The sequence below is a fragment of the Phoenix dactylifera genome, chromosome 14 (assembly GCF_009389715.1).
Source record: "Phoenix dactylifera cultivar Barhee BC4 chromosome 14, palm_55x_up_171113_PBpolish2nd_filt_p, whole genome shotgun sequence".
NCBI lineage: Eukaryota > Viridiplantae > Streptophyta > Magnoliopsida > Arecales > Arecaceae > Phoenix > Phoenix dactylifera.
Window position 1 is genome coordinate 18,309,077 of NC_052405.1, and position 23,278 is coordinate 18,332,354.

Here is a 23,278-nt window from a genome sequence, read left to right on the forward strand (position 1 = left end):
GCAGGATCTGCTTTACTGGCTGGTCGGTCAGCACGGCCATTGTATGGGCTTGGAAGTAAGGCCGGAGCCTCCGAGCTGAGATGACCAATGCATAAGCGGTCTTCTCCAGCTTGGAGTATCGGGTTTCAGCATCCTACAAGACCCGACTGGTGTAATATACTGGTTTTTGGAGTTTGCCCTCCTCTCGGACCAGGACCGAGCTTACTGCTACAGGGGAGACAGCTAAATACAGGTAAAGGAGTTCACCCTGTTGAGGCTTTGTGAGCAGGGGAGGGGAAGCCAGAAGGTGCTTGAGCTCTTCAAAGACTGCTGGCACTCGTCCGACCATAGAAAGTTTTTCGGCTTCTTGAGAGCCGCAAAGAATGGAAGGCAGCGCTCGGCTGAGCGGGAGATGAATCTCCCGAGAGTTGCAGCTCGGCCCGTAAGCCGTTGTACCTCTTTGACTGTTCTTGGAGGCGTCATTTCCTGGAGGGCTCGGATCTTTTCAGGATTGGCCTCGATTCCCCGCTGTGTAATGATAAAGCCGAGGAATTTGCCGGAGGTGACTCCGAATGCGCATTTGGCTGGGTTGAGCTTCATTTGGTACCTTCGGAGTGTGGAGAATGCTTCATCAAAGTCGGCCACATGGTCTTGCGCCACCTTGCTTTTCACCAGCATGTCATCAACATAGACCTCCATGTTTCGGCCTATTTGATCTTTGAAGATCCGGCTGACCAGCCTCTGATAAGTTGCCCCGGCATTCTTTAAGCCGAATGGCATTACTTTGTAGCAGTAGGTTCCCCCATCGGTGATGAAGGCCGTTTTTTCTTCATCTTCTGGCGCCATGCGGATCTGGTTGTATCCGAAAAAGGCGTCCATGAATGCTAACAGCTCGTGACCTGAGGTGGAGTCCACGAGCTGGTCGATGCTGGGGAGTGGGAAGCTGTCCTTTGGGCAGGCTTTATTCAGGTCGGTGTAGTCCACGCACATGCGCCATTTCCCGCTGGCTTTTTTGACGAGGACCACATTGGCGAGCCACTCCGGGTAGGATATCTCCCGGATAAAGCCAGCTTCAAGGAGTTTCTCAACCTCCTCGGCTGCTGCTCGTTGTCGTTCAGGGGCGGCGTCTCGCTTCTTTTGTCGCACGGGCTTGCAGGTTGGCTTTACTTGGAGCCGGTGGACCATGATTTCTGGATCTATCCCCGGCATATCCGCGGGCGACCATGTGAAGACGTCCATGTTGTCTCGCAAGAAGTTGACGAGGCGATCCCTTTTGCACTCATTGAGGCCAGAGCCGACCTGCACGGTTAGCTCGGAGAAGTTTTCGCGCAAAGGAACTTGGATTAATAACTCACCAGGCTCCACCCGCTTTTTCTGAGGGTTGACCCGTGCCTCCAGAGTTTTAGTTGAAGGCTGGTCGGTTGCTGGGACGGACGCCTCAGCTGGTCGTTTCGCCTCGTGGGTCGCCATGTAGCATCGCCTTGCTACCGTTTGGTCCCCACGAGCTTCGCCAACTCCTTGGCTGGTGGGGAATCGCATGAGCAGGTGACGAGTCGAGACTACTGCTCGGAGGGCGTTGAGACCTGGTCTTCCCAGAATGGCATTATAGACCGAGGGCAGGCGTATCACGAGGAAGCTCATTCCCGCGGTACTTTTACGGGGGGCGAGCCCGACTGTGACCAGGAGGTCGACCTCGCCCTCTACTGGGACTGAATCCCCAGTAAATCCAACCAACGGAGCATTCATCCTCCGTAGTTGCTCTTCTGTCATCCCCATTTTATAGTAGGCATCAAAATACAAAATATTCGCCGAGCTTCCATTATCGATCAAGATGCGTTTTACATCAAATTTATTTATAATCATGGAGATGACCACGGCATCATCGTGGGGAGTTTCGACTCCCTCCAAATCATCGTCTGAGAAAGAGATGGCTTCCGAGGTGCGCAGGCGCTTCGAGGAGGTTCCTTCCCCTGAAGCCTCTCCAACCGAGGCCCCGCCTCGGATGGTGTTGATGGTGCCGGCGATGGGCCTGTTGGCATTTGAACCTTCAGGCTGTGTGGCTCCTTCGGCTGGCTTCTTTTCTTCGCGCCGGCCTCGCACAAATCGATCGAGCACCCCTCGGCGGATGAGCACTTCGATCTCGTTCCGGAGCTGATAGCAGTCCTCGGTATCATGGCCGTGATCCCGATGGAAACGACAATACTTCCGGGGATCACGTCGAACTCCGGAGTCTCGTTTCGGAGGTGGGAGCCGGATGTAATCCTGCCCCTCAATCTCCATGAGGATTTCGGCTCGAGGAGCGGTGAGGGGAGTGTAGTTTTCATACCTCCCTTCGGGTGCACGGGTCCGTGGTGGAAACCTCGGGCGGAGTGGTGACCTCTGCTGAGGCGGTCCCCGTAGTCGGGGTGGACTCTTCAGGCGGGGCGGATTTCTAGCTCGACGCGGGGACGGGCTTCTGGGCTGGCCACGCTCCTCGCGGCGTCTCTTCTATTTCTTGGGGTTCTGCTCGGTCCCGCTCCGCCTAACAGCCACGGCTTCCTCAGCCTTGGCGTACTTCCGCGCCCGAACAAGCATTTCGGTGAGGTCTGCGGGAAAGTTCTTCTCGATAGAGAAGAGGAACCTGTAAGACCGGGCTCCAGTCTTTAGTACTGACATGGCGATTGACTGGTTAAGTTTCCGGACTTCCCATGTTGCGGCGGTAAACCGGTCCAAATACTCCCTGAGGGATTCTCCCTCCTTTTGTTTGATATCAAGGAGGGAGTCCGATGTCCGCCGCTGGGGCTGGCTGGCGGCAAAATTGCCGGCGAATTGTCTGCCGAGCTGCTCAAAAGAGGAGACAGTACTCGGCTTCAGCCCGGTAAACCAAAGCCGGGCCGGTCCTCGGAGTGTCGCTGGAAAGGCTTTGCACATCATGGCCTCCGAGGCTCCTTGTAGGGCCACTAAGACCCGATAACTTTCCAGGTGGTCAAGGGGGTCGGCCCTGCCGTTGTAAGGCTCCACCTGGGGCATCTTGAACCGCGACGGGACCGGCTCGTCTTCAATCTCCGGGGAGAAGGGGGACTTCGTGGTGAACTCGAAGTCACCATCACGTCCCGATTTCCTTCCGTGGAGTGCCTGGATCTGGCGCTCCAGCTTCTCGACCTTCTTGTCGAGTTGATCATTCTGGAGGACCGCTGCAGCGGTTCGTTCGGGTGTAAGTTGCCCTGAAACCGACTCAGCCTCCGAAGGTTGTGGCCAGCCACCAGGGCCTCTGACTGGGCGTTCTCTCCAGAAGGAGGCCTGGACTTGAGAATCCTGACCTCGTAGGGGAAGCCCGCTTATAGGGGGCTCCGTTTGAACTGGAGCTGGAGGAAGCGGTGCCGTCGGGATGCCCCTGGGTTGCAAGTCTTGGACAGCGGTAGCCAAGGCCTGCACCTATTGCACCAGGGCATCAAACTGCTCCGGCCGAACTTGAGGAGTTGACTTGGCCGGAGGCGGCGAGTTCTGGACAGAGTGTTCAAGACTAAGTGGAGGACGTCGAGAGGCATTGGAAGCCCCCTTACTTCTTAGTTTCATGGCAGCAACTCGGGCCCTTCCTCTAGCGCCAACTGTTGCTGGAAATTGGACCCGGGGGCTGCCGCGAACCGAGAGGGGAGGAGCTCCGCTGCCGGGACGGTGGATAGCGGTGCGTCGACTGGCGGCGTCCTCCTGGAGAGTCCTGCAAGAAAGCCGGTGGCCGGGCTTTCCGGCGCCGGCCCTCCGAAGCTTAAGTCAGAGGGGGCTAATATGTGGGGGGAGTAAAGGAGGAGAATATATGTTCTCTATTTCTTTGTGTGTATTTGTGTCTCTCCCCTCTCCTTCCCCCCAGGTTCCCTTTTATAGAAAGGTATCACGTTACCTGGGATGTGACAAGGGGATTTGTCTTCTTTCGTGATTATTGGGCACGATCATGCTCATTAATGGCATTGTGGAGAATAAGGCCGGATCAGGCCGGAGTCAGGGAGCTGTCACGGTCGATCGGACCCGTTGGGGTGGTTGAACCGCCGGCCGTGGTGGGCCTGGGGTTCGTAGATGGCAAGTGCATTGATTGCTGAGTGAACCGGTGGTCAGGGAGAGCCATACGCTTTGATGGTTCAGTGATCCGGAGATCATCTTGAGCCGTGTTCATTTAATGACTGAGTGCATCGGAGGCCTGAGGGGGTCTCATGCATTAATGATAGGGCGTGCCGAATACCTGCGGAGATCTTGTGCTTTGATGACTTAGGGATGGTGGCAGATTGTAGTGGAGTCATGTATTTAGTTGTCAGATCCTTTAGAGGATTAGGCGGAGATTGGATATTTGGCTAAGACATGGGCCCGGCACGGGTGTCGAGCCGAGCTGGTTGTTTAGCGGAGTGTCCTGTAGCGGGGTTGCTCCTGGTCGGCACTTTCTAGTCGAGCGCCCCTCTGGTCGGTGTTTTCTAGCCGAGCGCTTCTCTTGGTCAGCGCTCTCTAGTCGAGCGCCTTTCTGGTCGGCGCTCTTTGGTCGAGCGCCTCTCTGGTCGGCGCTCTTTAGCCGAGCGCCTCTCTTGGTCAGCGCTCTCTAATCGAGCGCCTTTCTGGTCGGCTCCTTGGTCGAGCGCCTCTGGTCGGCGCTCTCTAGTCGAGCGCCTCTGAGGAGGAATGACTTGGGTTTTCTCCCCAACAAGCATGATACTCGGACAGCCAGTTCATCCCGAGAATCACATCAAAGTCATGTATATCTAATTGTATCAAGTCTGCTATCAATTCTCTATCTCCTATCTGAATTATGCGGTTCTTAAAAACAGAATCAACCACTACTGTTTTCTTAAGAGGAGTAGCAACATATAGTGGCTCATCTAGCTTATCAGGTATGCGATTCAAAGAGGTAGAAAACTTGGAGGATATAAAGGAATGAGTAGAGCCAGAATCAAACAATACATAAGCATCTATAGTATTAATGGGAATCATACCTGCCACCACTTCGTCACAGGCACTAGTATCCTGCTGTGTTAGTGCGAAAACCCGTGCACCACCCTTCTGTCTTTGATCAGCAGGTCTGGCAGGTCCAGAGTCATTCTCCTTTCTATTCAGACAGTCACGTGCCATGTGCCCCGGCTGCCCACAAATGAAGCAGGCTCCTGCTTTCTTTAGACAAGGTCCAGCATGAAATTTATCACAGTAGTAACAAGCTTCAAATCTCTTCTTATTTGAAGGGCCTTCATAGTCTCTTGGTTGTTTAATCTGATTCCCTGATATCCTAGGCTTCTTCTGGCCACCTCTTTCTCTTTCTGATCTAATCAGTTCAGCTTCAACCTTCAGAGCTCTGTCCAGTACATTCCTGTAACTATTAAAAATTAGAACTGACAACCGGGATCGAATCCCGTATCTCAAGCCTTGCTCGAATCTATTGGCCTTGCTTTGATCATCCTCCATAAGTCGAGGACAGAACCGGCCTAATTCATTGAACTTGTTGGCATATTCCAACACCGTCATGTTCTCTGACTGCCTCAAAGATAGGAACTCATTCTCCTTTGATAGCCTCACTGACTTAGGAAAGTACTGATCATAGAATATATCCTTGAATTCATTCCAAGTCAGTTGTTCATCATCACCCTCGAATGTAGCTTTCATGGCCGTCCACCAAAACTTGGCATTTCCTTTAAGCATGGGTATCGCCAGTCTGATCTTGACATCTTCGGAAAATTGTAGTGCATCAAACATTTCTTCTATTTCCCGAATCCAAGTCTCGGCAGCTAAATAATCAGCTCCACCATCAAACATAGGAGGATTCAGCCTCCGGAACCTCTCATAGCAAGAGTCCATACGTTATGCAGGTTGGACAGTGGTTTGCACCTGCTGTTGCATCTGTTGTTGTATCAATTGTTGCATCTGCTGTTGCTGCTGAAGGAGTTGAGTCATCACCTGACATACTCCAGCAAAATCTGTTTGGGTGGCGGTCGCGGTAGGAGCTGGCTCAACTGGTTGGCTAGTAGTTCTCCGAGAGGGTGCTCTTGTCCCTCTCCTTCTAGCTGCAATATTCCTCAAAACTTGTTCCTCTCTGTTCCTCATTGTTTACCTATTAGAAAGCCAACGTTTATTAGTTTCCATAATTGAGCAACAGTAGGATTATAAAAAAAAAGAGAGAAAAGGAAAAATAATAATAAATAATAATAATAATAAATATATAATTAAATAAATAGAGAATTAAGGTAATAGATGTATTTAAATGAAATGAAATAACAATAAATAAATAAATTAAAATAGAAAATGATAATCTGTCCTCTATGATGATGATAGGTACAGTGAAGTTGTCATCTGGTTCTAGAGATTCGTGAGCGAATCAAGGTAAGTAACCCTGGCACAGTGTGAGGCCCAATAGTCCCACATCGGAAAGACTCGTTCCAGAGCCTGGGCATATGAGGCGGGTGACTCCAAATCCTGCAGACGCGTTTTGGGAGGAAAACAAAACCGGGGAGGGGTGAAGGACGCTTGCGTGAAGTCCCAGAACCGGACAATATCTGGCAGGGGAGCCCCGTGTTCCCCCCTCATGTGGCCCCCACGTGGGCACTAGGTGCCTCGCGTGCCTCAGAGGCGGGGGCGTGACATTTGGTATCAGAGCCGAGGACGGCTCTTGTCCGATGGTGGGAAGGGTGTGAGGCCCAATAGTCCCACATCGGAAAGACTCGTTCCAGAGCCTGGGCATATGAGGCGGGTGACTCCAAATCCTACAGACGCGTTTTGGGAGGAAAACAAAACCGGGGAGGGGTGAAGGACGCTTGCGTGAAGTCCCAGAACCGGACAATATCTGGCAGGGGAGCCCCGTGTTCCCCCCTCATGTGGCCCCCACGTGGGCACTAGGTGCCTCACGTGCCTCGCAGAGGCGGGGGCGTGACAGAGCTGATTTCAAAAATTTTGATAAGTAATAATTGACATGAATACTTATTACAACTACTCCACCAAGTGTAGCTTTTCTTAGTCATATTTTTCTTATGCTCCTTCTAAACATTCTTCGAACCAATGTCTACTAATCTCTTGTCAAGAGGACCTACCATGCCAACTATTTTTGTGCTATTAAATTGAGACATTTTTAGCCCGTGATTTGCTGTGATGATTGGTGGGATTATGATTTTAGGTGCGCCTCCATAACCACCATCCATAAACTATAGAGAGGAAAAATTACTATAAATGAAAGCACTTCCACTATAATTAATGGTCATATTTATAGTCAGGATAGAGTAGGGTGCAAGAAAGAAAAGGTTTATAACTATTGTTGTTTAATTGGGTTGTTGGTCAGTACATTTTCACTTGTAGGGTAAACCAACTAATTGTTCGCTAAATTATAAAATTTTGGATTTGTATTTTTATCTTCAAATGATAGTGTACATAAATGGACAATGCTATAGCAACTTTGCTAATAGAAACATTTGCGCATTGACATCTATATTGCTCATTCCTTCTTTTCTATTCAATATATTTATGCAATTGCAAGTTATCAACCATCTTAAACATCTTTGTTTTTTCATTGATTATTTTATTTAAAATTTTCTGAGGACAACCCAAATATATAGCATGACGAATGGCTTGTTGTTAAGATATAGAGCGGGTGATATTTTTTATATGGTGGAAGAACATTGGTGGAAGCATCATCATTCTTCAAAATTATGTATCTTATAATGCATGCGGTTGCATTTTAAAAACTATGATGAATATGATGATGATTACGTCATTAGATAGCCTAAAATTGTTAGTAATTGGTTTTCGAATTATATTGTTTGTGTGTTTATATTAACTACAACATCTTATAACAACAATACAAGATATTTATTATATTCAAAAACATAAAAGAATTTTAATATCTAGATCCCCCCCTCTCTCCCCTCTCTTTCCAATTCCACTACTTCGCATACCCAAGTTAATAACTAGATCTTCAATGATAGCATTATCTTACAACTATGATTATGCTCATTGCCAACATTAACGAATGACAACAATTATATATCCAGGCTCCTCCCTTCTAATAAGAAAAAAAAAGAAAAAAAAAAAAAGCTAACATATGCATGGGTTTTCTTTACTACCACAATTCATTGGCTAACTAATTAGAAAAACATAGACTACCAAATCTAAATATAGCATATGAAGAGTACTATCTGAAGGTATAAAGCATAGAACATGTGACTTATCAGTGAAGGCAGAGCCCCCAATTTGTCAAGGAAGACAAAACAGCAAAATTATTCGAGCTCATGCACGATTATAAGAGAAAAATTAAAAAAATTACAAGAAAATAAAAACCCTAGCCATTTTTGTTGGGTGTCCCCCCCTCTTCAAGAAAATGGAGTCAAGAAAATGGAGTCACACACCCATGTATTTTTCCACTCCCATGCCCATGAGATGTTTCAATACCAGAGGCTGGCTCCAGAGGAATATTATCCACCTTATCCAATCATCATCCACATGGGAATAGGATTCCAGCTTGGCACGGACGTGTCAGCCACCGTCTCGTGCCAGCTCTCCACACATCGCCCCACTTCCACTACTTGCGAACCGAAATGGGCCCGGAGGCTGGGCCGCCGAGCCGGAATGTTTGCGAACCGGGTCCCACACGTGCCGAAGTGGATCCGGCTCATCTCCGCAGGTGCTGGTGGTCCCCATGCCAATTTATTCGATTTTATATTCTCTCTTTATTGGTCGTTGTCGTCTACTTCCAGTCCATTACTACTACTCTTTTTAGTTAATTTGTTCTATAAGATAACCATATAAATTACACTTAAACTCGTGCAATAGACGCTGAAGCTTAGCTTGTTTATTAGCCATTAGCCAAAAGAGGTTGTCATTGAATTGAGATAAATTTTACGAGCCTAAAGTGCTCTAACTCAACATGTTCATGAAGTACTAAATGAAATTTGAGCTTCGCATACTTCTGAATATAGCGAGCTCATCAAGTCTATTATCGAACTAAGCTGGATATCTTTATGAACAAATTAGTTCCTTAATGGTGGCTCTATTTCTCATGAATTTGATTTTTTAACAAGTTAATACAATGTAAACAAATTAACTTACTTCTAGTTCATTTCTTATGAAAATAAACTACTCTATCCTATATGATAAAATATTTTACTCTGTATTATGTGGAAAAGTAGCTTTACTACTTTTTTTTAGAATGTCCACTTTGCTCTTAAGCTAAAATGATTATTTTTCAAGCAATAAGTATTCTTTTAGTTTCTAAACACTATTAGGATTTGTAAATACCACTTAATATGTTATCGGTAATAAATTGGTCTTAATATTTTGAGGAATCCTTATCTGTCCATTCAAGCCTCTCATTATCTTGTCTGGCCCCGTCTTCGTCTCTTGCTACTGATGGATTACCGAATCATATAGCATGTGATCCTTCCCAAAGTTTTGATACCTTAATTATACTGTACTTGCAGGAGATTAGAAGTATTTGGATAAGGCAGCCTACTGTCCATGGATCTCTTCTAGAAAATAAAAAACAATTACATACCATCATAATCTAACATAAAAAAGATATTATCAAAAACGATTAAAGAATTTAGATTTGATGTAAAGAGGGAAAAGAGAGCAAAAGCCCACCGTCAGAATGGAGTAGGAGGGTTCTGAATTTTTATTTATTTATTTATTTATTTATTTAGGAAAAGAGGAAGGGGGGAGGAAGGGACAAGCCCATCCCCGTGTAGCAGTTTTCACTGGGCCCCACTCCGGCAGGAGAATATTCGATGCGGGCAGAAATGACCGAATATTGGGTACTTCGGCCGATTTTACTCATACGTTTCCTATCCGTGGGCTCGGCTCGGTTATCCCTCTAGACTTCGGCACAAATTTTTCGTATGAGTACGTTACATATGGTACCATCGAGGCTACTAGAGAACCAATAAGCCCTTCCATCCAACGTATCCGAGCAGGAAGCATTCGATCTCCGAATTTAATTGACGTTCGTACATTTCGAACTCGAACCATATGGATGAAAGTAAAGGTTCAAATTTTACTGAGCTACCACCTCCGTAAGGGCTCTGGATTTTTCCCTCGAGCTGAAAAGAGAATCCAAGCAGATTGGCGACTTGTACAATGGTCAAAGATTTCGAGAAACAAGATAAGATATTTTTTCCGAGCTTCGTGTCGCCGTCACAAATGTCTAAACCAGCACCAGATCAAATCCAAAGCACCGAGAGAATGTCCGACGTCGCACATTTAAAAGAAGGATTCTGTAACCGCCTTATGGGTAATTTCGTAATTTTATGTTCCACGTGTTGCCACGTGCACAGAAGCTGGTTGGCATGCGTGCCTTACATCGGGAATCGTCTTAACAATTTTTGCCCCGTATATTATTTATTTATTTCCCATAAAAAAGGAAAATAGAAAGCCTACATCAAGGATTCCCTCTTCGTCCCTTCAGCATTCCCTCTCGTTTGTCCCCGCTGAAAGCGCAGAGATCCAATTCCTCTCATCCACCTTCTCCGATTCCGATTCTTACCGACTTCTTTTCGCTTTCCCCTCCGCTGTTCGATTCCTTGGTTGCTGTCTCCGGCGAGGGAGGAGGAGTAGGAGGGGCCGATTTCGTGGAGTCGTGCTCTAAGCGGTATGGTTCAGTTGGCGAATTTCGGAACTCTCCGGCCGGAATCGGAGCTGCCGAGCAAGGAGCCGGCGCCGCCGCCGGTGAAGTTGGAGATCGAAGACCCGTTGGATGAGCAGCATGGGCCTCTCAACAAGAGATCCAAGATTACCGCTCCTCTTCAGCAGGCAAATCTCTCTCACTTTGATCTTTTATTTGGATTCAGCTGGTTGTAGTTCAAATCTCAAGTTTTGGTTGTTCATCATGCTTACCTGCTTATTATTAATATTACTCGATCCCGATTAGAATTCCATTATTGGAAACTTTTGGGGTGAGGGAAGGCAGATTCTTTTAATACTTACTATGTTGGAGTTGTTGGAAAATAATTCGGATGTTTTGTGCTTTTCCTGTATGAAAGTTTTTTTTGGGAGGTTTTGCTGAAAAGTTGTTGTTTTGATGGATTGAAGTCTGATAGTTAATGGAAAAAAAAACCCCCTCATCTTTTGTTTTCGGCACTGACAAGTTGTCGAAGAGAATGGAAGGTTTCTTTGATTTGCTATATGCCATGTATCGTTGTTTTAAAAATACGGTCCTCTTGATGATGAAAGATCATGCTATGTATATAGATTAAGAATTTTGGATCAATATATACTCCCTTATTTTCTTTTCTGAATGCGCTGTGACTGTAATATATTCTATAGTAAGATATAAATAGAAACCAAGTTTGATAGTTGTTGAAATCAGCTGATTGTTTTGATTCATTAGTTGTGTGGCCTGTCTTATACGTTATGTCCATTAATATTAGCTATATTGATTTTTTTTTTCTTGATTTAATATTTTGCAGCAGCAGAACACAAGTGCAAATATGGTCTTACCACATGCTCTGCAGTGTAATTTACTTAACGAGCCAAGTCCATTGGGACTGCGCTTGAGGAAGAGCCCTTCTTTAGTGGATTTGATTCAGATGAGGCTTTCTGAAGCCAATACAAGTGGAGAGAGTTCTGATGTTGGAAAAAAGAAGGTTTCTGGGTGTATTGGTGCTTCATCCACTACTGACAAGATGAAGGCTTCAAACTTTCCTGCTTCCCTTTTGAGAATAGGGACTTGGGAGGTAACCTTAATCATGTTTAGTCAGGAGCAGATCCAAGTGAGGGGGCCAATATGATGTAACATGAAGATAAAAACATTAAATAATTAAAAAAAATATTGTTGTCAATGGAACAAGGTAGTAAAATTTGTTTTAACCACATTTGGTGTTCTTTAGTACAGTAGAATTTATCTATGATTGAATTTGTAATTTCAATAAACTCAAGCATATAAGCTATGAGGAACTCATGTTCCACTTTATTTTAAACTCTAGCTTTTGTGATATTCATAGTCAAGAATGAACAATTAAAGACGTGTTGACTATTCTATATATGTATGTTGAGAATCAGAGAACATTCTAATTATTCTATGCATATACATACTTGAGAGTGTGGGAAAAGAAAAATGAATATAGTACTTCTACCTATGACATATAGTGCAAAGTGCAACCAATCTTGAAATTTGGATGCCATAATTCAGACATAGGCTTAAACTTGAACATGGACCATCCATAGATGATATAAAAGAAGATGTTCTGTTTGATCAATTGTTTGCATGTAAAAAGAAATCATGTGTTAATTTGTGGATCTTGTATCAGGGACAATGACAACATGTAGTCAAATTAAAACCATCCATGAAATTTTATTGCTCAAATTTAACCAAATATCTGCTATTTGGATCCACATTCTGATAGACATTGCTTGTTGAATCACATCCAGTTCATCTTTTCCTAGGCCCAATACATATAGATACATACATATATATGTATATACACACACATACATACATACATACATACATACATACATATATATATATATATATATACATACATACATATATATATATATATATATATATATATATATATATATATATATATATATATATATATATATATATATATATATCTATACACACACACATACATACATATATACATAGATATATCTATACATATATACATACATACATATATATATAGGTATATACATACATACATGCATATACATATATATATATATATATATACATATATAGGTATATACATACATAGGTATATACATACATACAAATATATACATATCTAGGTATATACATACATACATATATATACATACATACATATATACATATACATATACATATACATATATACATATACATATATATGTATACATATATATTTGATCAGAAATATATAAAAGTTTACAATTAAATCAACCCATTGCACATACCTTGTTTATTGTTGATCTCAAATTTTAATTTTTAAGATAGTGTGCTTGATGGAATCAAAAGATGGTCTTCTTCTCGCTCTCAGAGCAACACATTGCTACATTGTAAGATCAATTTGAAAACCTCTCCTGTTTAGTTGTCAACATGAGATCAGTACAATGGAATTGGTCATATAGACATGTAGATGATGACAAAATAGTTCTCTTCTTTACATATGGTATGATCCTTTTCCGATTCCCTTTTTTGAATACATGAAGGATTAGAGCAGTTCTCTCTGCTTCTTTCCCTATCTGCAAAAGAGTTTTAGGACTGGAGTCTGCCATCCTATTAATCCTTCAAGTCTACTCTTCCACTTTAAATAGACCAAAACAAGTATGCAGCAGAAGTTTCCTATTTATTATAGGACCTATATTTAGAGCAAATATTATTTTAATTATATGGAGGATAACGTAGATGATTGATGATATTTGAAGGATGTGTGGAAATCCATATAGATGGGTGAATGAAAATCTGTTTAAATTTTAAATATCTTAACTTTTGATAGTACATAAGTTGTGATAGTGGAGTTCACTGCCCATAACTACTAGAATTCTAGGGAAACTCACTAACCAAAAGAAGGAAGAGTTGAGGCCTAAAGGGGCCATGCTTGAAATATGGGGGACCGCATGCTTATTATTTTTAGGAGGGGGTGGGGTGGGGTGGGGGGAGTTTGACAGCTACATATTATATTAAAGGGAATTCAGATTTTTAGGGAAGGGGCCATGGCGCTTACTGCTACCTTGGATCCACAGCATGTTAATTGGGATTTTCTGGGTTTGGGGGGGTGGGGTGGGGCATTAGGCATATTATATTAAAAGAAATTAAAATTTGTTAGGGATGGTCCATGTCCCTTACTGTCCTTGGATTTGCCACTATTTTTAATGGTATATTCATCATTTTATTTCTTTTTGAAACCACATGTATCATGATTTGATCTTTCATGCAAATTTATCCCATTCAAACTATTCATGGTGTGGTCTGGGGAAGCATGGATACTTAAATTTGTATGCAGTATCCGTATGGATTTTGATACTTGTTGGATACTTGTCGTACCATATCCATATTTATTTTAAGTATTCTATATTTTAAAAATTATAACAAGGCTTTGGATGCTTCTCATGTACACCCAAGATAGTTTCCTGTTACCTCTAGCAATGGAGGTTAAGGCTTTATTTTCTTTCATTCTTTTCTTTTTAGTAAATCTTAACCTCTTAATAATGAATTGTTAATTTTGGAGTTTGTGATGTTGATATTATTGTATAAAGTGTGGTTTGTAGTATGTGGATTGGAATGATATCTAAATGATGGATTTTATGGATGTTAACTCTATTGTATAAAATATGAAGTATGTTGTTAATAGCCCCTAATGCTTTGTAGATAGTACATACTACATACATATATACATATATGTGTATATATACATATGAGTTGGACTATACACTTTATGTTAACTTCTTGGAAAGGAGTTGACGATTCAAATCAATGATAAACCATCCAAATTCAAGATTCAAACCGATGAACATGATCTATACTATAAAAGATATTTAAAAAACAAAATCCATGTGTTCGGTGGTCTCTAATAATCATAAAATAGATGCCAAAATTGATGGTTTTAATAGGATGATACTATTTTTTACTATGATCTAATTGGCAAAATATGGTGAAGTTTAAATCTGCTCGTATTTTAAGATGTCTAGATCATGATCCATAAAGTGAATTTTTAATTTATATACCTCATCATGTACTTTACCACATTAGCGTAATTGATATGGTTCATTTTTGTATCAACTTGATGCATAGGTTAGAAACTATCAACATATATGAATTTAGTTTGTGGACTTTTTTTTGTAGTATAAATCATATTCAATGGTTTGGATCAGTGTCTGCTATGCCGGTACTAGGTCTCGGACCGGTTGCCTGGCGACATGGGTTGGTACGAGCCTGTGTCGTGCCATGTCGGGTCTGTATCGACAGAGTAGAAAAGGCGGGGGAGAGGGAGAATGAGAGAGAGGAAAAGAGAGAGAAAAGGGGGAGGCCGACAGAGAGCTAGTGGACGACAATGGGTTTGCCGACTTTCACTTAAAAATTGTAAAAATAAAAGAGGCCCCCTCCAGGCCCCTGTTTTGAACGAAATAGGGGACCGGAGACAAAGCCCCTCTTCCACGGCTTTTCAGCCTCTGCCTCCTCCGTGTGGCGGCTCTTCGGCCTCCGCCTCCTCCGCGTGGCAGCTCTCCGGCCTTCGCCGGCCGACCTTCTCCTTTCTCTCTCTTTCTTCCTCTCCCTCCCTCCTCCGTTCTCTGTCTCTCTCTCTTTTCCTCTTTTTCTTTCTACTTCTTTCCCTCCATCGCCGGTCTTGTTTTCGTTGCCGGAACCATCCCGGTCCACCGCTAATACGGCTCAGGACGCCCCGAACCTAATAGTTAGGGATGGTGTTGTAGATCATGGTTTGGATCTTCAATTTGGATAGCTTATCATCGATGTTAAATTCGTTTAACTGTTTTTACAAGGAGTTAATGTAAAGTGTGTGGTCCAGCTATATACACATTTGTATCCTTGCCGTCTCCTATCCCACAGTTTCGGTGTTTGCTGCATCACCATATTCATGTAGTGTTGTGTCTGCATCCTGTACTCATCTCCTTGCTTTGGGATATGACATATAGTGGAATTGTCTCAACATCCTAATAAATTATCTAGAATATAGGCATATGCACAGGGACTTGTAGCTATTGTCTTTAGCATTTAATTTTATATTAATGCAGAGAACTGTTCAAAAACTGTTGTGTCCTAATGCTGGCATAAGTTTTGAGGATTGGTTATTTTGAGTGATATGCAATTGGTTCTGAAATCTAAATCAATCATTATTTTCACCTCACATGATATGGGATGAAAACCATTCACGGTCATCATGTGGGAGAAGATGAATTTTAGCTCTGTTTTGTGAAGTTTTTGTCTGTTATTGTAGTCGGGTCCAGGACATAATTAAGTGATTTCTATTGATAAACAGTATGCATCAACATATGAAGGCGATTTAGTAGCAAAGTGTTATTTTGCAAAACACAAGCTTGTGTGGGAAATTCTCGATGGTGGTCTGAAGAGCAAGATTGAGACCCAGTGGTCAGATATTACAGCTTTGAAGGCAACTTGCCCTGAAAATGGGCCAGGGACCTTGGACATAATGGTAAGTTTACTTGTGAACCTTTACATGGCATAAAATTGGTTCAGTGCTTTCTTTTCTGCTAACATATTTCTCCTTTTTTGTTTAGTTGGCTAGGCAGCCTCTTTTCTTCAGAGAGACTAATCCACAGCCTAGGAAGCATACTCTATGGCAGGAAACTTCAGATTTCACTGGTGGGCAAGCAAGCATACACAGGTAAAGCCAGTTCTTCTTATGCTATTTAATGCTTAGAAATCCCTATTATTGATGATGTCATTAGAAGGCTTTCAAGCTAAGCTAGACATTTTATTGCGTATTTTAATGTTGTCAAGTTGTGCATAAATATTCTATTTGGTATGTTAATATTTTCTTTCCCTGCTAGTTCCTGCATCTTAAAGAGTCAAAATTGTAAGTATTTAGTTCCATTACCTCTAGACTACTGCTGAATAGACAAATGATTCTCAGAACTGGAGCTATTTAACACCTTAGCATGATATCTTGTGCATGTTGTTTCTTTCCTGCACTTATCTTGTTATCTTGAAATGACAAATCCATGGTCTCATTTTACCCTTGGGCCCCATTTTGTACAATAAAATGAAAAATGGGAGAAAAGAAAGTTATGCTAGGTGGCATTCTATGCCAGGTGTTTTTGTGAGATTCTGTCCGGCTGTTTAAATTTTATGCAAAGATGGCCAAGTCCAGATGATTTCTGTATGATGTGAGTCTAACTTAAATTACTATTAGACCTGAAATCAATCATTATAATATGGTACATAAGTAGTGAGATTAGCATTGTTAACTATTCCATACTTATGAGCGTCAACCATAGTAATTCAATATGATCCAAGTTAGAAGTAAGATCATCTGTGTATATCTGATGATGATAAATATAGCAGCCAGTTTGGTACACACACACACACACATATGTATATGTATATATAAGCTCATTGCAATCAAAGATTCAAACACCAAAAAAAACACACACACAAATTGAGGATGAAACAAGCAACAGACCATGCTGAAGAGGATGGCTTGGGTGCAGCCTCACCACCTTGAGGGATGGTGCTTAAAGCAGATCACCGGTGCTGGATACTGAGTGGAGCAGAGGAGGGTGACTGTGGGTGGAACAGGGTTGATGATGGGGTGGCTGCATGTGGAGCTGCATGGTGCAATTGGGTGGTAGAGGGAGAAGAGGTCTTGGGAGATAAAGGGAGAGAAGAAAATTAGGGGCACAGTTTAAAACAGGCTTAAGAAATTGGCATACAGGTGGGTTTAAGGCTATTCCAGGTAGACGTGAAATAGTTATGCCCTCTAAAATAGGCATAAGGATATATTTCTTTTGGGGCATATATCTTGAAGGCATAGCATATTCCAGATCTTTGCCTGGTTTGCTAAAGGTGTTTGGTTGGCACAAGGCCTGGAATGCTTGTACCAAACAGGGCCTTGTAGAATAAATAAGGATCTGGTCCTATAGCTTAATAGTCACTTCTTATGGTTTTGATAGAATTTTCTGTTATTCTTTTTGTTGTCAAGTTTTTTGCTTATGATTTTGTTTAATTCCTGATGTTTCTCGATTTTCCATATGTTGTTTTGCCAGTCTGCTACCATTCTGAAGTCAAAATTGGATTTTTATCATCAAGAAGAGAGAGAATAAAAAGCTTGAGTTCTGGACTTTGGCAATGTGACTTCTGTTAAAATGTTTGGATGCAAACTTTATATCAGCTGAATTGATATAAAGAAGAAGAAGAAGAAGAAGATAATACAACCAAGTATAATCTTACCTAATCAAGGCTGGCTGATCTTCTAATTGTATTCAGGATTACACCTAATTTGGAATTCTGAAACCCATAGACCAATTGGACATTCAGTACCTAATTTTATAAGAATCTTTGGAACCCATCTACTGGAGGGGTTGAAAAGGTTTCAAGCAGTCAAGTTGTGTGCTGGAACAGAATAGAATTTAGATGCTATTGTGTTTAATTTTCTTTTACTGTTTAAGGGAAAAAAATTAACAGCGAACCACTCAGGGATGTATCTTTTTTTTCTATATGTTTAGGTGAGATATGATAAATGGAAGGTTATTAATAGTTTCAACATAAGATTCCTAAAGGTAATCAAATAAGCAAGTTTGGTTATAGAACCACATTGTAAAAAGAGGGAATAAGTCTGCTTGGTAAGCTTGACAGAATTTTATTTGAATAAAAAGGCTGATTCAGTTACTCCTTTTCTTTTTAATCTTCTTTATTATCCTTTTTTCTTGTTCTTCCTGAATGCTCTCTTTTATATTTTTTACATCAACAGAGCCAATTGTTACCCGACCAGAACTTCTCTTTACAACCTGCCTATATTGCTGCTTAACTCTCTGTGCATGGGATGCCTATCATATGTTTTGACTGTTAAATTATCTAATTTGAGTTCCTAAATATTAAATGCAACTTGCAGAAGATGTTAATAAAGTCTGAATTGTTGAAAGAATGATGAGGTATTTTGGAAATTTGTGGTTGGCTTATTTCTCTTCTATAGATTTTTATATTAAAAAATAGATGTTGAGCATGCCAATTGTCCTTTTATACCCATATGTTTTCAGGGGATGTTTATTTGCCTTCAATTCAATTCCATGCAATTCACACATAGATCGCAATTCAAAATGCTGTAATTGAAATTGCAATTACGAAAGTTATTTTGTTTGATTGTTTGTAATTGAAAAAATGTAAATTCAACTACAGTTGTTTGGAGGTATGATGCTGGAATAGATACGATAGCGTTGCAAATAATGTGGTAAGTTTGCCTCCTCGTAAATAGGGTATTATTTACTATGAAATAATTTTGTACTATAATAATTAGATGTGCTATTATAATTATAAATATGGATGATATATAATTATATATTATAATATAATCATGTAATTATTAATATAATAATTATAAGATTACAGTAAGAGTCATTATCTCTAATAATAATTATTATTAAATAAGGACATCACAGTAATAGTTCTATTATTAAACCATTGTTATAAATATAATATAAGTTAAATAAATATTATAAAGTTATAAAAATAATATGGTAATATATGTTTGTACTACATTATAAAGATAATCATATTATTTTCAAGTTTTAAATAGAAAACATAATATAATTTTAAATTATTATCAGAATATTATAAGTAATCACTATAATAACTAAACCAATATAAAACAATTTGATATTGCAATAATTACATATATTGCTATATATTTACGATATTCATGGTTATAATAATTAATAGTTATTTATATAATAGAAATTATTATGTAAGTATTCTTATTATATTATATAGATTATAAGAGTCATTATGATACTAAATTTGTAAATAAATAGGTATATGATACCACATTTGTAAATAAATAGGTATATCATGATCATAATAATAATAACTATACCATTAATTTCATAAAAAAATAATATTATTTGATTTGATTTTATATTAATTATGTATATCAAAATTTTATTAAAATGTTAATAACTAATTCATTTAAAATGTTAAAATTATGTAATATTAAAATTCAATGGTTGGAGAGTGGCGAGCGGAATCCTTTGAGGTTGCAGCTATGGCCAATTTTGCCTGCAATTCTGATTATAAGATTTAGACCCTCTTTGGCAATTCAAACTAAAGTTTGACGAACCGGCCCGTACTGGCCGGTTCGAACTGGTCTGGCCTGTAACCGGTATGCCGGAGCAGTGGAACCGTACAGGCCGATTCTGTGCCGGAGACGAAGAAGACAAAGAGAAGGAGAGCGTGAGGAAGAGAGGGAGGGAGGAGACTCGTGGCCGCCATCGGAGAGCCACGGAGGGGCAGCGGAGCCCGCGGGGGCACGGCGGAGGTCGAGGCCTTTTGCCTCCGCCGCCCCCTGCGGCTCTCCGATGGCGGCCACGAGTCTCCTCCCTTGTTCTCTTCCCCGCGCTCTCTCTCCTTCTCTTCTTCTTCCCCGGCTCTGACAGAGAAAAGTTGGCCGGTTCGTACCGGCTAGTTCTGCAACAAACCGGATTCGTACTGGTCTGGTAGGCGACTGGTATGCCTACCGGACCTAGTACGGCGAACCTTGATTCAAACTAAGCCTGCAATTTAGTTACAGCATTCACAATATCAACTTATCACTATTTTCTAAGTTAAATGCCTTTATGTGAAGCTTGACGCTAGAGGGTTGTGGGGGAGTGGTGGGAGGGGGATATGTTTTTGTTACCTTTTGCATTATATTTGACATCCATAAAATGCAGCTTGAAATCTTTGCTTGGTCTATAGAGAACGAAGTCTCGTTTCTACTTGCCTGCTCTCCTCTTTTTTTTTCGTGTCTGTGTTTGACTTTTTAGTGCAATTTCTTCATACGAAATGAAGATTTTAAAATTGTAATAATAGTGAAGTTCTTTCTTTCAGGAGGCATTGTCTACAGTGTTCACAAGGCTTGTTAAGCAAGCATATTGAGAAGCTTATCCAATGCGATCCACGTCTATATGCATTGAGTCGGCAGCCAAATATTATTTTAGAAAATCCATACTTTGAACCAAGATGCTCTGTTTTTGAGGACCAAGTTGAATCTGAATGCCATGGTTTCGGTAATCTAAGGAATGCTTACGGATCCCCAGTGCAAGGATTTCAAGAGTCTGTATCACCTCGTTCTAGTTCATCAATAACCATTAAGAGTGAAGTAAAGAATCCTATTGGTAGGGCAGCAGATGTTGTGGCACAGGACACTTGTTCACCTAGCTCAGGTAACCCAGTTGTACCAGTTCATAACAAGTAGGATGTGCATAAGTACATAATATGTTCATGCATTTGCATGTGATTGTGTCGTGTGTATGTTGTAATCAAGGTTGGAGGAACCAATACTGGACCCCGTACTCGTTCTTCGGCGGGACAACTCAGTACGGGCCCGTGCCGGGCCCGTACCGACACAGAAGAACAAATGGGGGAGAGGGAGCACGAGAGAGGAAGAGAGAGAGAGAGAGGAGGAGGGAGGGAGGGACGCTGGTGGAGGGCCGGAGGAGCCCGGCGGAGGCTGCGAGGGCACTGGAGTCGGGGAAGAAGGGCCCTCGCGGCCTTCGCCGGCCCTCCACCGGCGTCCTCTCCTTCTCCCTCCCTCCCTCCCCCGCTTGCTCTCTCTTCCTTCTCCTTCTCCGGCTTTGGGAACACGTCCCGTTTTCGAAGGCGGAACTGCTCACCGGTATGGTTCGAAACGGACGGAACCGGCCCGTTCGGATCAATTCCGCCAACGTTGGTTGTAATTTCTCTTGGTTTTGGTTGAAGGGGTTTTGAAATAAAGAAAATCCCATCCTTTTCATTTTTTTCTCAAAAATACATTGGATTACTTGAAGTAATGTGTTTTTCTAATGGTAATCAAAATACTTCTTGTCTAGCTAGTATGATTTTACCATACAAATTTAAATCTAAGTGTCCTTTGAGGATCATTGTAAATTCAAACCTAGATGTTGGAGCATGATGCTCAGAGACCAGTAATACTGTAGTGTTCTGTGATTATGGGACTCTGCTGCATGATCTCATAAAAAAAAAAATACTCTGTACAGATGGGCATCTTGTTTTCTAAAACGGCATCATTGTTAAATGGATGTTAGATTTTGTAGCTGGACAATACTGGGTCAATGGACCTGGTGCTAATAAAAACCTTCTCCTTAATGGTTTTTTTCAGCTCATTATCTGGTTTTTATTGTTTGACCACTATTAAAGCCAATCTGATTTTTTTGCATGATTTCTTTTGATTCTTTATAATCGACACTTGCTCAGAAATTGTAATGTCCCCATGTTACTTATAGTTTATATATGAGTTGGCATGGTCAATTGAGGTTGACTGTTGATCCTTCGGATAGGTCTACATCTGATCTTGCTTGCCATTTCAATCACCAGAGGTCCAAAGCACTGAATATGTGCTGAATTTTTGGTGATATATGTGTTGTTGAAGGAAATCTTTATATATTTTCCCTTCAGTCCTGGCAGATAAAATCTGGTTGATTTGAAAGCTGTAGTTAGTTTCTGCAGTAGTTTCATCAGTTTATAGATATTCATTGCTTGTGTAAGTTGGTACAGTATATTTCTGGAATCTGGAGTAGGTCCAGCTGATGGATCTAACTCAATTTGTGCTATAATTGTGAGGCCAAGACCATCCAGCTTTGCTCTTTTGCATTGGTTTTTTACATAACTTCTATTTCAGTGATGGACACTCGGGTGATTGAAGAGATTGCTACTAGGGAAACTAAAGAGTTCAAGGATCCTGGCCACTGGGATCAGTTCAAAGTGCCTGGGATATGGCCATCCATGTCCATGAGTGATTTAGTAAACCATATAGGGCATTGCATTTCCGAACAGATTAATTCAGGCAATCCACTATTAGCTGGTGATGGTCTACCAACCAAAGATGTGCTGGAAGAGATAACCCAATACCTCAGTGATTCCCAGATTTCATCCACTTCTGATGAAAATTCCCTCATGTTGAATTTCAATTCTCTTTGCTGTCTGATTCAGAAGGATGGAGGCACAGCTCAAAGCCTGCAGATAAACAATGGCGACAATGCTGCAGGTGATGGTGTCACAGATAACGCTTCAAAGCCAGGTTCAACATCTGAGAGGAAGCCATTGTTTGATTTTCCAGCTACTTCAAAGCTAGGTTCAACATCCGAGAGGAAGCCATTGTTTGATTTTCCAGCTACAGAGGGAGAGTCTAACGATGCTTCTGGCTGCAAGCAGCAAGCGAACATCTCCAGAAAAGAATCATTTGGAGAGCTGCTGATGCATCTTCCTCGCATTGATTCATTGCCTCAATTCTTGTTCAACATTTCAGAAGATGCTGAAAACGAAGCCAGATAATGCAACTGAAAATCTGTCAAGTAAAATTACAAGAAGTCTCTCATTCTGCGCCCGTTCTCCTTTTCTCTGTAGTGTATACAGAGCAATGTAGGTAGAGTGTCAATGTTCAAATATTGATGATGTGATAAACTTCACATCATTGGATAATGGTGTAATTTGCTGGAGTATTGTTTCTGTATGCTGATGTGAAAATTTATCCTTTAGGAGCCTTATGTCTTCATGTAAATTATGCTCGGAATATCAAATTGAGATGCTCCTTTTAATGCTTATGTTCTGGTTTATTTCACCATGGTTAGAAAGAGTTCCGACACTGGAGAAAGTGCAGGATTACAAACACAGAAGCAGCTATCTAATTTTAGATACTTTTAATGCTCATTTCAC

At 41.5% G+C, this 23,278-nt stretch overlaps 2 protein-coding genes across 4 annotated transcripts; one reads left to right on the forward strand and one right to left on the reverse strand.

The window, feature by feature from the left end:
* Positions 1-4,596: 4,596 nt before the first annotated feature.
* Positions 4,597-5,784, reverse strand: LOC120113180. The gene has a single exon (XM_039133995.1). The coding sequence runs from the start codon at positions 5,782-5,784 to the stop codon at positions 4,597-4,599; it is 1,188 nt and encodes a 395-aa protein (XP_038989923.1).
* Positions 5,785-10,321: 4,537 nt separating this feature from the next.
* On the forward strand, positions 10,322-23,183 carry LOC103707259. Of its 3 annotated transcripts, none has more exons than XM_026804731.2 (6): positions 10,322-10,716; positions 11,376-11,639; positions 15,894-16,067; positions 16,153-16,259; positions 20,456-20,790; positions 22,245-23,183. In XM_026804731.2, the coding sequence occupies exons 1-6, from the start codon at positions 10,558-10,560 to the stop codon at positions 22,895-22,897; spliced, it is 1,692 nt and encodes a 563-aa protein (XP_026660532.1). In that variant the 5' UTR covers positions 10,322-10,557; the 3' UTR covers positions 22,898-23,183. The 3 variants fall into 3 exon arrangements, with proteins under 3 accessions (XP_026660532.1, XP_026660533.1, XP_008789898.1); XM_026804732.2 differs by having other exon boundaries at positions 11,379-11,639; XM_008791676.3 differs by having other exon boundaries at positions 10,323-10,716; positions 11,373-11,639.
* The last annotated feature ends 95 nt before the right edge of the window (positions 23,184-23,278 follow it).

Bases quoted from the DNA above. Each gene is read 5' to 3' on its own strand.
- LOC103707259 (XM_008791676.3), top strand. From the start codon at position 10,558: ATGGTTCAGTTGGCGAATTTCGGAACTCTCCGGCCGGAATCGGAGCTG. The intron at 16,260-20,455 runs GTAAAGCCAGTT...TCTTTCTTTCAG, and splicing joins GGGCAAGCAAGCATACACAG to GAGGCATTGTCTACAGTGTT. The intron at 20,791-22,244 runs GTAACCCAGTTG...CTTCTATTTCAG, and splicing joins CACTTGTTCACCTAGCTCAG to TGATGGACACTCGGGTGATT.
- LOC120113180 (XM_039133995.1), bottom strand. From the start codon at position 5,784: ATGGACTCTTGCTATGAGAGGTTCCGGAGGCTGAATCCTCCTATGTTT.